At 36.4% G+C, this 18,459-nt stretch overlaps 1 protein-coding gene across 50 annotated transcripts in view; it reads left to right on the forward strand.

Annotated features, from left to right (window-relative positions):
- Positions 1-18,459, forward strand: part of ABI2 (abl interactor 2) — a 123,613-nt gene that overhangs the window by 65,017 nt on the left and 40,137 nt on the right. For 15 of the 50 annotated variants that reach the window (XR_014828993.1, XR_014828992.1, XR_014828989.1 and 12 more), the window contains exons 3-6: positions 2,805-2,981; positions 12,995-13,092; positions 16,498-16,644; positions 17,377-17,501. Coding sequence is in view for 42 of the 50 variants with exons in the window: in XM_021075326.2 (XP_020930985.1) it covers positions 2,805-2,981; positions 12,995-13,092; positions 16,498-16,644; positions 17,377-17,501 (547 nt within the window). In the remaining 8 variants the exon portion in view is untranslated. Of the gene's footprint in view, positions 1-2,804; positions 2,982-4,492; positions 4,511-12,994; positions 13,093-16,497; positions 16,645-17,376; positions 17,502-18,459 lie in introns of all 50 variants that reach the window. The other 35 variants (XM_021075324.2, XM_021075327.2, XM_021075333.2 and 32 more) reach the window with 7 other exon arrangements.

An 18,459-nucleotide genomic window follows, 5' to 3' on the forward strand; every position in this document is an offset into this window, starting at 1 on the left:
ACCTGTGTCCCAGTGCTGCAGACACACTGCAGAGACAACCACCCATCCCATCGTGCCACAAACAAGAACTCCTCTAGCAGGAAAATTTGAAATTGAAGTTCTAGTTTGCCTTAATAGAATTCTATTATGGTTGATCAGGTTTACATTCTAATGTTTTCATCTCTGAATAAGATAATTGTATTTTTAAAAACTTAAGCAGAATGAAACCAATGTTGCAAAAGGATTACATTTTCTAATAAATTTTTTAATTAGTATGATAAAGACCAATTATATAAAAAGTAAGTATCTTATTTTGGAGTTTTGTTGTTGTTGTTATTTTGAAGCATACTTGATAAGTATAAAATCTTCCTAGCTCGTATTTTTAATAATTCAGAATTACTCATTAAAATTATTCAAAAATAAAATGTGATTAATTTCCATTTCTCTGAAGTTAAAGCTAATAAGTAAATTCCAACTTTGTCACTAATATGCAGACCTCTTTTTTTTTTTTGGTCTTTTTGTCTTTTTAGGGCTGAACCCTCAGTATATGGAAGTTCCCAGGCTAGGGGTTGAATCAGAACTATAGCTTCCTGCCTACATCACAGCCACAGCAAAGCAGTATCACAGCTGCATCTGTGACCTACACCATAGCTCACAGCAATGCCAGATCCTTAACCCATTGAGTGAGACCAGAGATCAAACCCGTGTCCTCATGGATGCTAGTCGAGTTCACTGACCTCTGAGCCACAATGGGAACTCCAGACTTCTTTTTTTCTGTTACAGCTCCCCACACAGTTGAAAAGGAAAGCAGATCTCATAATTTATCTAATATGCACAAAAAAATTTCAAGGGCTATTTTTGTTTTAAAAAGAAATACTTAAAATGATAAGGTCACTGCCTTGGCTAATATTCGTTTGTATATTTATTAGTTATGAACTTAGAGATTCTGTTGCTTTTAAAATCTCTTGGTTGAAAAAGGCATTGAATTTGTTTCAGGTTTACTTCACACTTTATGTAGTTTGATCCCTGGCCTCACATAGTGGGTTAAGGATCTATCATTGCTGTGAGTTGTGGTGTAGGTCGGAGATGCTGTTTTTTTTTTTGGTTTTTTTTTGTCTTTTGTCTTTTTGTTGTTGTTGTTGTTGTTGCTATTTCTTGGGCCGCTCCCGCGGCACATGGAGGTTCCCAGGCTAGGGGTTGAATCGGAGCTGTAGCCACCGGCCTACGCCAGAGCCACAGCAACGCAGGATCCGAGCCGAGTCTGCAACCTACACCACAGCTCACGGCAACGCCGGATCGTTAACCCACTGAGCAAGGGCAGGGACCGAACCCGCAACCTCATGGTTCCTAGTCGGATTCGTTAACCACTGCGCCACGATGGGAACTCCAGATGCTGTTTTGCTGTGGCTCTGACTTAGGCTGGCAGCTATAGCTCCAGGTCGACCCCTAGCCTATGAACCTCCACATGCCGTGGGCATGGCCCTAAAAAGATCAAAAAAAGGAAAAAAAAAAAAAAAAACATTTTATATTGCATCCAGTACACAATTTAATGTATATGTTTATATATAACAAATATTTTAAGAAAAAATACTTATCTATGTGCATGTTGTCTGATATTTCTGTTCTTTTTCATTTAAGATAATTGCAGCTCACATCTCACTGAATTGCAATTTGTAGTTTGAAAAATGTTGTTTTAGTGTATTAATTACATGTGTTTGTGGAGAAATTTACCCTCTATTAGCAAATAGAAAACTCAGTAAAAACACCTTGTACTAAATTATATCTTGTTTTAAGCATTTAATGAATAAAATAATGAAATATTTTACAAGCATTGTGTCATGATAAAATATAAGCAGCTTTGCCTAAGTAAGCTTAAGTTTCTTTGTAAAAAGTGACTTATTTTTTAATGTCATATTTGTATTTTAGGCCTTTTTTAAAATGAAAATGTATTTAAACATGAGTGGAAATTATACTAATCGGTTATTTTTTAATGTAACCAAATTAATCACTGGGGCTTTCTTAATCAGGCTAAATCTTAATGGAGAGGGGAAAGATTAACATGCTTAAACCCTGAAGTTGGTGAAGTTTTTCTGTAAACGGCCACTTAATAAATACTTTATGCATTGCAGGCCGTAAGGTCTCTGTTACAGATATTTATTTCTACCATTGTATTATGACAATATGTAAGAAAGTAGAATGACTGTGCTCTAATAAAACTGTATTTATGGAAACTGAAATTTGAATACCATATAATTTTCACATGTCAAGATCTTCTTTTTCTTTTTTTTGTCTTTTTGCTATTTCTTGGGCCACTCCCGCGGCATATGGAGGTTCCCAGGCTAGGGGTCGAATTGGAGCTGTAGCCATCGGCCTACGCCGGAGCCTTAGCAATGTGGAATCCAAGCCGCGTCTGCAACCCACACCACAGCTCACGACAATGCCAGATTGTTAGCCCACTGAGCAAGGGCAGGGACCGAACCCTCAACCTCATGGTTCCTAATCGGATTTGTTAACCGCTGCGCCACGACAGGCACTCCTAGACCTTATTTTTCTTTTGAATTTTTTCAACCATTAAAAAATGTAAACTCTACTCTTAGCTTTTCAGCTATAAAAAACAGATGGCGGGCCAGTTTTGGTCTGCCAGTTATGGTTTCCCAACCCTTGCTTTAGCCTAAATGTGGAGGAAGTCAACATTGGTCCCAAAAGGAGAAATTAGCAATTGTGGTTAAGGATATGAATGATGATGTTAAATCTCTAAGTATTTATATTTTGATTTTTCTGGCTATTAGAGTTTTACCATTTTGTGTTTATATTGTGTCTCGTAGACTGTTGATATTCATAAAGAGAAAGTTGCAAGAAGAGAAATTGGTATTTTGACTACCAATAAAAACACTTCAAGGACACATAAGATTATTGCTCCAGCCAACCTTGAGCGACCAGTTCGTTATATTAGAAAACCTATTGACTATACAATTCTAGATGATATTGGACATGGAGTAAAGGTAAGTATAATTTTTGTCAAACTTTTTAAAACAATAGCCCTTTAGGGAACTAACTCTTTGGAAAATTAAACGTTTATCTTTTCTCTCCTAGAGGACCAAATGTTGGCCCAGTTGTGGTTCTGAAGATTTCTTACCACATAATTATGTTACCTTCTTGCATTGTGTTTTTCAAGTTTTAAACAATTATCCTTGACTGATAGAATTTGCATATTAATCAGTTGTGAAAATACCTCATATAGATCTGATAAATAAGTGTGGTATAATCTTTCTAATCCTTTAATCATTTAGTATGACTAATTAAAAATTATTCAGTGTATTATTAAAGTATTATTAAAAATTTATCAGCAAATTTGGCATTCGTTTTCATAAAGAACATATTTAAATAAACATGTACTTTTTTCTAAAAGTAATTTATCTCAACATTTTGGATGAGAATAGTGTAGATAAAATTAATATGTGAATTAGCATTTCTACTGCTTTTGCGTATATAGCCATTATATATTTTGGCTATCTTTTAAAAGGTATTCAGGTGCCTGCCATGTATGTAAGGTATCATAGTCAAAACTAAAGAGCATATAAATTTCATTTAAATTGGTGTTTCTACTTAAGAAATTATTCAGTGCTTCAGCTAAGTATAAATTTGCATCTCATCAGTGATTTGAAAGACAATGACTTTTAAAATGTGATGCTCAGTAAATGTTTATATGCCTCTCAGTGAGGCTGTGTAGTTCATACAGTTGATTTATGTCTAATATAAGCAAATTTAAATTTGAAAAATATACCCCACACAGGTATGGCTAGAAATCAGTTAAGTCTAAATTGAGTGCAGGTCTAGGTAAAAGAAAATGTACAGTGTAAATTTTTAAAAAAATCTTTTTCTTTCTCACAATTTTGATATAAGCACTATTACCTGAAATTTGAATTTAATTTTATAATAAACAGCTAATGCATTTAGATTACGGTACTAACTAGAGCATGTTAAAATAGGATGTATAATTGGATGGATAATTAATAAATTTACTCTAATTTGGGAAATTCTTTTGAGATTTATTCAAAGCTAATGACTGCTAATAGAAAATTTTAGAAGCCCCAGAATCTAATGACAAAAAAGGCACTTAGAATATAAAACATCATGTTCGTACTTGCCTACTTGTGTACTAAAAAGGTAGTCCCCCAATTCTCATTTCAAGTACATATTCTTTAGGGACTCTGTAGTCCCTTTCATTATTTGGATTTTTAATGTTTAGGGGTCACTAATTTGAAGAAATTTTTAATGAAGTTGTTTTTAAATAAAAGTGTCTTATATAATTTCATCAAAAAAACTCCCGTTCATGACACATTCTGCTTTAACCACTCTTTCTATGATCTACTGAAACATTATTTTTTAATGCTGAATGCTTAACTTGTTTTTTCTTTGTTTTTTTTCCTTTCTCTTCACATCTTGAAGTTCCAACTAACCTTTCAATGCTTTTTTCCCTTACCTCTTTTATTTGCTCCATTTATGCATTAAGTGGTTGCTTAGATTTAAGGTAAGAGATTCCAGGGCTGGATTTCCATTCTTTATTCTTATGTAGAATATTACATAGGGGGAGTGAAGAGATATTTGGCGCTTGGCCTTTTAAAACCAACAAATAATTCCTCTTATTTTATTTTCGTCATGTAACTTTGTGTGTCTTCATGTTCCATGAGGGCAGATATTTTTGTCTGTTTTGTTCATTGCCCTATCCTTTTGTTCATTGTACCTAGAACAGTGCCTGACACACATTAGGCACTTAGTAAATATTTGTTGAGTAAGTGGTTACTTTGCAATGTTAATCTATTTTGTGAAACCGAAATGTAAGTTATCCTATCATAAAATGTCATTATGCAATAAAATTAGCTGGACTTTTGTAAATGTAGAAATTTTCTTATGGATTGGAGGGCTGCTAATGTGCTTCATTTAACCCTCCCCCTGTGTAATAGCCTTTTTATTCTATAAATGGTGTGCTTTATTATACACCTTGCGGCCACTCTGTCATTATCTCTTGACTCTTAATCACTGTAAAGAAATTGAAAATTGAAAAATATTCAGTGCTAGGGTTTTTTTAAGTTGCAGTATCATGTATTTTGCAAAAAGCAAAATTATTATTTTTATTCAAATTGCTCTGTAAATTATATATTTCAGTATAAACTCCCTTTAAGAGTTTTTCAGGCTGAATATTATATGCAGAACTTCAAAGCTCATTGTAGTGTTTAATAAAATACAAGTTACAAATTAGATAATAGCTTCTTTTCTTTTTTGTTTCATTAAAATTTTATTATTTTGGAGGATTAAGGGGAAAGGACATTCAAGTATATTCAAGAAACCTGTCAGATAGAATGGTACTAAGATTATTGTCACCAAACTGAGCACGCATTCCCTTTTCATTTTTTCTTACCCAAATTTTGTGATTCCTTTTGAAAAACATATTCTTACCTATAATCTCTTATTTGCCATGTCTTAAGTCTAGAAAGTGATAACAAGAAGACAAAAAGACAGATCTGGGGAGCTCCTGTTGTGGCTTAGTGGGTTACATACCTGACTAGTATCCATGAGGATGCAGGTTCCATCCTTGGGCTTGTTCAGTGGGTTAAAGATCTAGTGGTGCTGTGAGCTGTGGTGTAGGTTACAGACGAGGCTCAGATATGCCAGGCAGCTGCAGCAGCTCTGATTTGACCCCTAGCCTGGGAACTTCCATACACCTTATGTGTGGCCCTAAAAAGCAAAAAAAAAAAAAAAAAAAAAAAAAAGACTGAGATTTGAATCATTAACTAGCTAGCTGCTAACATTGGCCACAGAAATTTAAACAGATCATGGTAGAGAGATGTGCCTAGAGGAGCCCAGGCAGGTGTATTTCATATGTTACTGGAATGTTGGCTCCAAGCCCTTAGTTTGGGTGAGCGAGGCATGTGGGATTGTGAGAAGATTGCTTTGCATAAAATAGGTAGAATTAAACCAAAAGCAATCTTTGTGGCCACCTTGGCTTTTTCCCTGTAAAGTCTCTGTTCAGCTTTTGGCTATTGAGTTTCACAAAAAGATTAACCGAAGGAAGAACAAAGTAATGGATGAATTCCTTTTCCTTAAACTTTAAACCAGCTCACCTAAGCTGCCATCCCTCCATACTTCTTCCGAATCCTACTATGATTCTTGACTTTTCTGGGTTCAGGATCTGTTCCGTGCAAGAGTTAGGCCAGAGTGAGTGGAAAATGAAATGTTCCTAGAAAGATCTAATAAGGAAACATCACCCTTGCACCAAAAAGCTCCACTGCCGAGAGTTGTGTCTCTGTGTATTCATTTCTACTATATTGGGATGGGGTTGAGAAGGTGAGAAGCTCATCCTAGAAGCTAAAATGTGCCAGTGCCTATCTTCCTGTCCTTCTTTGTGAGTATGTCTTCTCTATAAACTTGTGGCACATAGTTAATAATTTTGGGTGGACCAAAACAAAGTAGAGTGAAAGAAATATTCAGCATATAGCAAATCATTACTTTTTTTTATGCTGGTGAAAAAATACGAGTTGTTTTAGAAGGTTGATTAATGAAATACTTGAATTTATTAAGATAGGAAAATAGAATTAAAGAAAAAATATTAAAGTTGGAAGGGACAGCAAATAGTAAACTAGTCCAGTGGTTTTCCAGCTGAGCTTTTTGGAGACCTAGAGATTATATCAGGTACCCTAGAAGTTTCCTGATACTGTTTCCTCCTCAGCTCATCATGAGCCCTCTCTTTGCTTTTGTTGTTAGAATTGATGCCTTTTAGACATACTGTAAACAATATCATACTTTGGGACCAGACACATGGGATTTGACTCAGAAAAAAGACCTCCATGCTTAAAAGTAGATTTTTTTTTTTTTTCTTTTTAGGGCCACACCCTTGGCATACAAAGGTTCCCAAGGCTAGGGGTCCTGTCGGAGCTGTAGCTGCCAGCCTACGCCACAGCCACAGCAACTCGGGATCTGAGCCATGTCTGCAACGTACACCACAGCTCATGGCAACTCAGGATCCTTAACCCACTGAGCAAGGACAGGGATTGAACCTGAGTCCTCATGGTTACTAGTCAGGTTCTTTAACTGCTGAGCTACGACAGGAATGCCAAAAGTTGAATTTTTAGCCTTTTGTACAGGACATTCTGGTTGTGTTTAATGGTTCTTTTCATTTGAAATTTAGGTTAATTGTTTTTTCCTCAGTTGACTGAGTAGAAGTTGTAGAGCTTAAATTCCTAAGAACCTCCCCTTTGGCCAAGCTTATCGAATGTGAAAGTTCCCGGGCCAAGGATCAAACCTGCACCACAGCAGTGATAATGCGGGATCCCTAACCTGCCAGGCCACGAGGGAGCTCCTAATTCATAAGACCTTTGAAAACAATGTAGTGATATTTCTACTGCAAGAGGCATAAAAAGCTGATAGAATACCATATTGGAAGTGTTTAAATGTACTCGACGTCATATAAAAACGGAATGTACCTTGAACTGGGGTACTCTTTCCCACTCTTTATTTTAATAGTTAAAAGAGGTTTAAGACTTTATTTACTAATGTATTTAAGACATTTTTTTGTTGAAAGTGTTACAAACTTTCGAAAGGTTGTCACTAATGGAGCTAAGCTTAAATACTTTAAAAATAAGTGTATTATTTTTTTTTTTTTTTTTTTTTTTTGTCTTTTTGCTATTTCTTGGGCCGCTCCCGCGGCATATGGAGTTTCCCAGGCTAGGGGTCTAATCGGAGCTGTAGCTGCCAGCCTATGCCAGAGCCACAGCAACTCGGGATCCGAGCCGCGTCTGCAACCTACACCACAGCTCACGGCAACGCCGGATCGTTAACCCACTGAGCAAGGGCAGGGATCGAACCCGCAACCTCATGGTTCCTAGTCGGATTCGTTAACCACTGCGCCACGACGGGAACTCCAAAAAATAAGTGTATTATTTTATTCAAAAATAGTAAAGACTTCTGGAGTTCCCGTCATGGCTCAGCAGTTACGAACCCAACTAGTATCCATGAGGAGGATGTGGTTTGATTCCTGGCCTCACTCAGTGGTTTAAGGATCTGATCTGGCTTTGTCATGAGCTTGTGGTGTAGGTCACAGATGCAGCTCGAATCCTGCCTTCCTGAGGCTGTGGTGTAGGCTGGTAGCTGTAGCTTCGATTTTACCCCTAGCCTGAGAACTTCCATATGCCGTGGGTATGGCCGTAAAACAGACCCCCCCCCCCCAAAAAAAGACAAAAAAAAATCCCAAAACTAAAGACTTCTGATCTGTTAATGTATTTATTTTAGTTGAACATTGTACAAACAGATTCTAAAATAACGAGGAAGGGTGAGAGATTTATTTTACAATTAGCACATTAAGAGTACAACATTTTCAGAGTTCCCATCTGTGGCACAGAAGAAACGAATCCGACTAGGAACCATGAGGTTTCGGGTTCGATCCCTGGCCTCCCTCAGTGGGTTAAGGATCCGGTGTTGCCGTGAGCTGTGGTGTAGGTCACAGACGCAGCTTGGATCCCCTGTTGCTGTGGCTGTGGCTGGCAGCTGTAGCTCCTATTAGACCCATAGCCCGGGAACCTCCATATGCCGAGGGTGTGGCCCTAAAAAGACAAAAAAAGAGAATACAACACTTGAAATTTGCTTGTAATCTTGAGGGTCCACAACTTTATAAAAATGGGCTTTTTCACTTGAGTATGAGCTTTAATAAGTATGTCATTCCCTAAAGAAGGATGATAAATTGCCACTCGCATTTCTATAGCTTTCAGGTACAGCTGAGGGTTCATTCTTAAGTATTCATTTGACACAGCATTTGGGAAAAAAATGCTATAATAAAAGCAACCCTTGGGAGACTCATCTGCATTTGCCTGTTAGTTCCAGCCTCGAGCCACCAACTCTGTTTTGGCAAACGCCATTTGTCAGAAACTATTTTCAAAATCATGAAGAAGTTTGTCCATCTTTTCTTTTCTTTCTTTCTCCCCAACCCCATCCCCACCCCAGCTGTGCCTGTAGTATGCAGAAGCTCCTGCCAACAAACCCAATTAATATCCATGAGGATGCAGGTTCGAATCCCTGTTCTCGCTTCAGTGTGTTAGGGGTCTGGCGTTGCCATGACCTGTGGTATAGGTATAGGTTGCAGACTTGGCTCTGATCCGGCCCCTAGCCTGGGAACTTTCCTATGCCATACATGTGGCCCTAAAAATAGAATAGAATAGAATAGGGCTATACTGCAGGTATCTTTTTAGAATGTGTCTGCTACTTAAATTGCAGTAGGTCATCTGGCTGGCAGATTGCTTCATAGCAAAGGTGATACACTCTATAAACTAGTGATACCTGGCTATCCAGCTTTATAAAAAATACTGATGTTCTCAAGATGCTAGAAAGCACTGACATTTATAATAAACATTATATGTGATATACATTATATTATACATCAGGGTTCAGGAAGGGTATTGCATGTACCAAAAAAGGATAGAGCAGGAAACACAGGAGCACTTACGAAACAGTGTTAATGTGTAATAATTGGCCTGATAGTTAGTGCTAGTTGTAGTGATCTCCAAAGCCTGAGAGAGCAGACCACTCTGATCATAACGGAAATGCTCTTGCCTTCAGTGTTATCTGCATTTCTTAGTCCACAGGCCTGTGGGAAAGTATTTGAATTGTTGTCAGGCATTAACTAACCTTCATCATCTAGTATTTCTTCTATTGTGAGGGTTTCTTCCTGCTAGAAAAAAAAGGGGACCTTTCCTACTGTTTCTCCGTGTACCTAATACCTGCTTCATTTAGCTCCCAGTAATGACTTTTGCTTTTATGGAATCAAAAAATACATTAATTAATTATGGTTGCAGTCAGTCACCAAAATCTCATTCCAATTCCCAAATAAAACTTTGAGCACTCCCATTCATGGTTCAGGACCATTAACTACATGTTTATGTGCCAGATGATAGTTTTGCCAATGTATACTGTGTTTTTTAAAGTTTTATTTGAAATGGGTGCAGTGTTACTTTTCTTTGTCCTAAGTTTATGGTGTGTCCTCTCTCTCTCTCTGTCTGTCTTTGTGTGTCTCTGTTGTTGAGTTCCCCTTCACCACACTCACAATTAAGTCCTATGTTTTACTCATCAGGAAATGTTGTCTCCCCCTAAAACTTCCCTTAAAGTAGTTTTTAGAACCATGATGACTAAGCCCGCAAGTAATATTTTACCAAATTATTTTAGATTTGAAATACAGTTTATTAACTTTAATTAAAATACAGATCTCACTTATGAATAAATTAAATTTAGTTTGGTAATTATTTCTGTTCTCTTACCTTTTCCTTAAATTATATAGCAGTATTTATATTCTGCATAGCATTTTCATTGTTCTTTGTTTGTTTCCTCACACCTATGGCATGAGGAAATTCCCAGGCTAGGGATTGAACTGGTACAACAGTTGCAGCCTTTGTCACAGTTGTGGCTACACCAGATCCTTAACCCACTGCACCACTTGGGAACTTCTAGAATTTTCATTGTTTTACTTAGTATAGAAACATTTTTTCACACAACGAAGGCTATCTTGAGGAAATATTGAATACTTTTTTGGCTTAATATAAAGGTAGTGCAGTATCAGTGAAGTGTAAAATTATAGATTAGTTGGACATTCCTCAGGGACTCTTTGTTTCTTAAATGAATTAAGTTACTCATGCAAACCCCATTAACCAAACAAATACAATCATTCAATGATTCTCCAGATCATAAAATATATCAAGTTTTATGTATAGAAATGTCCACGAGATTTTAATTTATAGATTGTTTATTTTATATTATTTTGGCTGTAGATTAAAAGACTTATAGAGAAGATACTGCAATTTAAACAAAACACCTTACGTACCAAAATCTTAAATAAATCAAAGTTGGAAAACTGTTTTCAAGTATTTCAGCTATTCCATGTATAGAATAAAATTATTTACTCTTTTTCTATCCCTACTCCTTTTCCTTCCTGTTCCTAGCAAATTGATGTAGTTTAGTGTTTTTGTTGCCTATTTCTCCTTCATCACTTAAAAGTGACTTTGGGTTTTATGTTGTTTAAGGTTGAGCTTAAAGGACTTTGGTTACTACTTTTAAAAATCTTCTGGTATCGCAAATTAAGATTTATAGTCTTAAAAGCTATTGGTTATTTGTACATATTACTCCTAAAATTTTCCCCAAATGTGGATTAATTTTTTAAAAACTTCTTCTGGCATTTTCGTTTTAAGATATGATTAGTATACCCTCTGCTTATTAATGAGGGGAAGAGCAAGGATAAGTTAATCTTTATTCTTCCTTGATAACCAGTTTGTTTTGCATTAATTGTTTAAAAGCGATGACAAAAGGATTATAGATAAATGCTTACCTGTAAAAAATATTGACATTTCAAAGGTATCATTTGTCATTAAAGATTGTTTTAACATCACACACAACTTGTTCACTGGGTTACTCATTTGAAGAGTTTGTTTCTTGATATTTTATTTCTTGCCTATTCAGATAACAAGCAGTATTTTAGGATTTTTAAATATTCCATTTAAGCCAGGGTTAATTTTTACAGCCTCAGTATTTTGTATATAATTAGGATTTGTTTTCTTAAAATTACAATTATAAATGTATTCTGATTTCAAAAGTGTAATGTATTGCAATTTCATTTTGTAAGTATAATTTGCATACCCTGAACATATTAGAAAAGTTAAGATCCTTTTTTTTTTTGAAGTGTTTGATAATCCAGAGTACTAGGGGCTTAAAATAGGGTCAGGTGTGAACCTATATGGTAAACATTATTAACTGTAATCCATTGGTAATCTCAAACAGTTTGAGGTTGCATTTGAACTATATTCGTGAATGACTTCTTTTAACTCCGTAAGATATCCAGATTTCTAGGGCTTTCTATATAAATGCTGACTTTCCCCTGTGGTGGCATCCATTGTTCCCAGATGACCCATGTTTCCCACACTTGCGTTTTCAGTTGGTTTACAGTGGTGTGGAATCATAGCTTAGCTCTGACTTAAGATTGTGTTACATCTTTCCCATGCCTGAATTAATCTTCATTTTGGGCCCAAGTGGGTTTAATTCCCCCTGGAACTAGGACATTGCCATTGGCCACTGTACTGCTCACAGTTGAATGGGATACCTCAGCCCTACCTTTCTGGTTCACATGTTTAGGAACACACCTTAACTTCTGGCAGATTTCAGGTAGGTGATTCCTTCATAAGCGAACATTAAAGAAATCTGAATTGTAAAGCCGATCAGTTTTTAAAAAATTAAATTTACTATGTATATGATTTAACTTTATTTTACATTCTCTATAACGGATCAAAGTTAAAGTTGCTTATTTTTTGGGGGGAACATGTATTTTGTTTTTTATGATATATTTGATATCTAAAAAACAAATTGCTTAAAGGCATTATTTTTTCTGATTGGAATACTGTTTTTCATTTTTTGTTTTCCCTTTTACAGCCAAATCCATGGCATGTAGAATTTCCTGGGCTAGGGTTGAATCAGAACCAGGGCAACATCAACTCTGAGCCACATCTGTGACCTATGCTACTGCTTGCAGCAACACTGGATCTTTAACCCCCTGAACGAGGCCAGGGATTGAACCCACATCCTCACAGAGACGTCATTGGATCCTTAACCTGCTGAGCCACAACGGAAACTCCCTGAATTACTCTTTATTATAAAACTAAAGTTTTTATATTAATCTATTTAATTTCAGTTGAATGCAGTATCAAATAGTCTAACCAGTGATCTGTTGGTGTGATGGCCTAATGGCAAATAAAGTCTGTGCATACAAGTTTATAATCGTTTGAAAACCTCACATTTAGGAAGAGTCCTTTGAGTACAACTGTAGAATAATAGTAGAGTAGAAATTGCATATGAAATGCATGGCCTCTAATTTTTTTTTCCTATTTAAATCTCCCCCTCCTTTGTTAAATAGCATATCATTATATCCTGAAAGTGCCATTTTATTTCACTGCATGCAAGTTAAATTGAGTTTTCCTCAAAAATTTTTTAGGTGAGTACGCAGAATATGAAGATGGGTGGGCTACCGCGTACAACACCTCCAACTCAGAAACCCCCCAGTCCCCCCATGTCAGGGAAAGGGACGCTTGGGTGAGTATGTAACTAAGTAATAATTGAAAACTATTTTGTGTAGTGTCGTATGAAAACTAAACACTTTATGTGTTTAAACTATTTTTAAATATTTGAAGAAAGAACATTTTCTTCTTAGGATTATTTTTTTCGTGTGTAACTTTCCTTTTTCTTGGAAAACATCTTTATACTTGAAAAAGATTTTGTTTAGAAATTATTTTTCTTTTCTTTTTTTTTTTTTTTTTTTTAAGGGACGCACCTGTGGCATGTGGAGTTTCCCAGGCTAGGGCTCAAATTGGAGCTACAGCAGCTGGCTTACGCCACAGCCACAGCAACGCTGGATCTTCAACCCACTGAACAAGGCCGGGGATCGAACCCATGACCTCATGTATACTAGTCAGGTTTGTTACTGCTGAGCCACAATGGGAACTCCTAGAAATTACCTTTCTAATGAATTTTAAATTGGAGGTAAAATTCTACTGAATTCATGGCTTATTATAAATTGCACCCTAACTCCTATTTTCAGAAAAATTTTAGTATTTCATATTATAGTTGACTGTTCTTATTTAGACTAGTCTTCTGAAGAAAACACTTTGTAGATTACAGAATTCTGTGTATTTTGTTTTTAATGAGAACATTGAGCTTTCATTTGGTCCACAGACTTGTGCTCTATATTTGACTTTGGCAGAAATGATCAATTAATGGAAAAGCTTGATTTTTTTTCTTCTATAGCATCATGATGTAAAAACTTGGTTTATCATGATCAAGATTTGTGATTAGGTGGGCATAATGTTGCCCAGAAGTGAGGAGACTAAAATCGTGGTCCAACTCTGCTCCTGCTGTGTGTCTTACATAGTAAACCTCTTAAGAGTTCAGTTTTTTCATCTGTAAAAGGGGGTAATATTTGTTCTCTATCAACTTTTCAGAGTCACTGTACCATGAATTGGATTTTTTAAAAATGTGTAAGACAATAACAAAACACTGACTACCATTGGCTTTGTGATATATACGGAAAGTTTTTAATTGGCAATTTTGTTTTTTGGCCCCCTCACCAAAAAAAAAAAAAAAAAAAAAAAAAAAAAAAAAAAACCACAACAACAAAAATAAACAGAAAAAACAACAACCTAATCAGGCAAAGAAAGATAATGTTGGAAGAGGAATTATAGTTAGGACAGTGGAAAACAAAAGAATACAAATGAATTCCAGCCAGTGATAGGATGATTTTATTTGGGGTGGACAAAAGTAATTCTGTTTAGATTAGAAAAGAAAGAATCTAGTAGATTATGTAAGATTTAAACTTCAGGGTAGAATGTCGATGACTTGGTAGCATATAACTGTTTAGAGAAAGAAAGAGTAGAGAATTAGTTCAAGAGGCAGTATTTTTTATTTTCCTGTGGAATGTCTGTATTTCTATCATGTATAGTATCTAACTTTGTTAGGTTTTCATCAAGATTATTAGCAAGACAATCCACTGAAATCTCTAATAAAATAAGTTTTTTGTTGCTCTTAAATTTTGAAGATTTACTCATATACTGGTATTTGTTTTCCTTGTGTATTAGAAAGGGCTCTGCAGGGATCCTTGGAGACCAGAGTGGCTGAGCACCACTAGCAACTTAATGGTCACAGCCTGGCTTTCTTGCAGTCTTTGCCTAGCCACCATATTTTGTTCTCTGCCCCTAGTTTTTTACCTTGTTTTATTATTGCCTTCACTGTATAATTCTCAATGAGCAGAGGTTTTTTTTCTTGGATGAAACAGAACATTTTATTTTCTGGGAAAAATTGTTTGGAAATTAGTTTCCTATTTTATTGTGTTTTTGATTTACGTTAAAATTTAAGAGATGCCCACACTTCTTAGTATTTTATTTTTGTTTTTATTTTTATTTTTTCGGTCGCCTGGAGGCATATGGAATATTTTAAATCCAAGGTTCTGACCTTCATTTTTCTTTCTTTGACCCAGTGTCTCATTTAGTGCCCTGATTCATTTTTAATAATGTGTGTATTTGTTTATGCCAGATTTTGATGGTAATAGAACAGACACGGTCATTGCAAAGTGACCTCATTCCAAATCAGTGAGCCAGCCCTTGAGTGGCCCAGAACAGTTTAAAGGAACCTGGGGAGCTTTTGGGAAAGTGAATTATAATTATTACTTTTTTTTTTTGGTCTTTTTGTGTATTTTAGGGCCATACCCACGGCATATGGAGGTTCCCAAGCTAGAGGTCCAGTAGGAACTGTAGCCGCTGGCCTATGCCACAGCCATAGCAACGCAGGATCCAAGCCGCATCTGCGACCTACACCACAGCTCATGGCAATACCAGATCCTTAACCCACTGAGAGAGAGGCCAGGGATCTAACCTACATCCTTATGGATCCTAGTCAGGTTTGCTAACTGCTGAGCTACGACGGGAACTCCAGGAGAGTGAATTATTGAGAAATACATAAGTCAAGTGAGTAATGTCATTTTAGGAGAAGAAGAGTCTTTAATTTTCACATGTTGAAATCCAGTTTTGTTTTTTTTTTAAAGACCAGAATCTCATCTATACAGTATCAGTTTCATGTCAGAGTGTTTGTCATAAAAAATTTGGAAATGTAAAGATGAGAACTAACTTAAATAATCACTAGTGTTCCATTGTGTATCCTATTTCCTATCATATTTCCTTTCTTGTTCTTCTCATTCTCTTCTTTTAAAAGGGAATTTTGAGGGGAAAAAAAGGGAAATATGCTAATGAAATCCAGTTTACTTTGTACTTTACAGTTCAAAGTAAATAAGGTAGAAAGACTTAGGTGACTTTTTATTTCTTCTCTCCCTTTTGAATATTGAACTCTGAAGAGGGTAAGGGCAGTCAGGGTGGAAGTTGAAGGAGGATGTGAAGAGAGAATGGAGAATGAGATTCCATTGTTTATTTCTCTGTGTGGAGATACAGTTTTATTTCTGTGTACTAACTGTATACAAAAGGAATTGAATTGTTGTTGCTCTTGATCATCAGTGTGGGGGTTGTGGAGCCAAATTCTAAATTTATTTACCTTACTTTTTGAATACTTTTGGTTAGGGAGAGAGGGGGTGAGGAAGACAATTAGTGCATTCGTACAGTGCAGTTGGGAGAATTTGATTTGGCACTAAAATACTTTGAACGTATCTTAGAAGAGAGTCTGGGAAACATTGGCCTACCAGGTGGGAGAATCTTCATGCTCTCAGAATGAGTGAACAAAATTGCATTGGCACAGGGAAATGAGGTCAGAGACTAAAAAATAACAGTAGCATCAAAACCCTAATGGTGAGGTGATACTTATACTGAAATTGGTAGCTGGGTTTTTTTAAAACACATTTTACTATCTCTCGAGTACAAATTGTATTTCACTACTGGCAACTCTGAATTTATTGTGCCGAAACTTGCTAATCACACGCTACATACGCTCTTCTTTTTGTAGGCGGCACTCCCCCTATCGCACACTGGAGCCAGTGCGTCCTCCAGTGGTACCAAATGATTACGTACCTAGCCCAACCCGTAATATGGCTCCCTCGCAGCAGAGCCCTGTGAGGACAGCTTCTGTGAATCAAAGAAATCGAACTTACAGGTATTTTCTCTACCTCAGCGCAAAATGTGATGGTCATAGTACCATAATTTGTTTAGATAACTTCAGTTAAACCTTTCTCATTTTCCAAGCACTAAGTTCTTTTCCTCACTCTACTCCTCCAAACCTCATCTGATTCCACCTCTCTCTCCTCATGTTCTGATGCAAATTTGAGCAATCAGCAAGTTGAAAAAGAACAAACCTTTCAAAGTGCAAACTCCTTTACAAGATCGATAGTTTTAGTTGACCCGAAAAAAAATTGTGGACCGGATGTGGGAAATTTCAAGTTGTTTTTTGGTGGAACTTTACAGATGAAAAACTATACGCAATAAAACACTAGTATGGGGTAGTCGTGATGTTGCAAATAAAATTAATCAAATAATCTGTTTAGGAAAACTTTTTATTATAAAAAAGATTCCTCAGGCAGCCATTTTAAACTGGAATGAAAGAAAGGAGTATTATTTTTCTGTGTTGAGCCCCATCATTTGTCACTTACATTGATGGAGAATTTTTTTTCTTTCCCAACTTCTTTAATACATACTCGTTAAAAGGTATCCAAAACAAGTTTTTTTGAACTCGGCTTTTCCCTTTACTCTGTTAAGGAATTCATATTTGAAGTGAAAGACTTTGGAATTATCATCGTATAGCTATATTCATTTCAGAAAATTTTGGAAAATGCTGGTGATACCTTACCATATATAAATGCTCATGGTTTGGTGGCTCTTATTCCTTTAGCAGCAGCGGGAGTAGTGGAGGAAGCCATCCAAGCAGTAGGAGCAGCAGTCGGGAGAACAGTGGAAGTGGGAGTGTGGGAGTCCCCATTGCCGTTCCCACCCCCTCTCCACCCAGTGTCTTTCCAGGTAAAACATGCATTGTGCTTCATCATCACCTCTCCTTTTGGAGTCTTGAGTTGAGTTTCTGATTTAATTACAGTGGGTTTTCTTCATAATTGGATTTTTTTTTTCCCTTTAAGAGTCTAAATGTTGAGAAATCTTTATCCATTTGTTATTTTAGCCAAGTGATTTGTAAGTTTGTTACAAACTTCTCTGTTATTTGGTTTAATGTATTTGGTGCTATGGCTGAGGTGGTGCTTTGAGGTTTCAGATACCACCTTGGAATGAGTTACGTGTTTAATTCCAGCTGGTGTTATGACAGTGCATGCCTTTGGACACAGTGGGCACCCAGTGTGAGGATCAGATTGGTAACCAAGGATTGGACAGATATAATTAACTAGTTAAATTTAGCTGACTCTGGAACTTAATAATCACTGAAATGCTACCCGCTTTTCTCTGAAACAAAATAATGTATGGCTATACCACCCTGAATGCACCCGATCTTATCTGAAACAGAGAAATGTACTTGTTTAATTTGAGGACTCACAGTTAAAATTTAGTTTTTAAAACATGACCCAAAAGACATTAAGGATAGGATATTACATATTTAATTTGCTTTAATAACAAATAGATAATATCTTTTTAAAAGTCATGAAAAGGAGATTTGTATTTTTCTAAATTCTTTTTTACCAATAAGATGTTTATGTCTGGATACATGTTTAGTTTCTGATTCGTGTAAATCAAAATGGAATATGGTTTTTTTTTTTTTTTTTTTGTCTTTTTGCCATTTCTTGGGCCGCTGCTGTGGCACATGGAGATTCCCAGGCTAGGGGTCGAATCGGAGCTGCAGCTGCCGGCCTACACCAGAGCCACAGCAACTCAAGATCTGAGCTGCGTCTGCAACCTACACCACAGCTCACGGCAACACTGGATCCTTAACCCACTGAGCAAGGCCAGGGATCGAACCCGTGACCTCATGGTTCCT

This window comes from Sus scrofa, chromosome 15, assembly GCF_054392235.1.
Source record: "Sus scrofa isolate SSC_HxYL_T2T_F1_AM1 chromosome 15, Sscrofa_HxYL_maternal_Yorkshire_Landrace_v2.0, whole genome shotgun sequence".
Taxonomy (NCBI): domain Eukaryota; kingdom Metazoa; phylum Chordata; class Mammalia; order Artiodactyla; family Suidae; genus Sus; species Sus scrofa.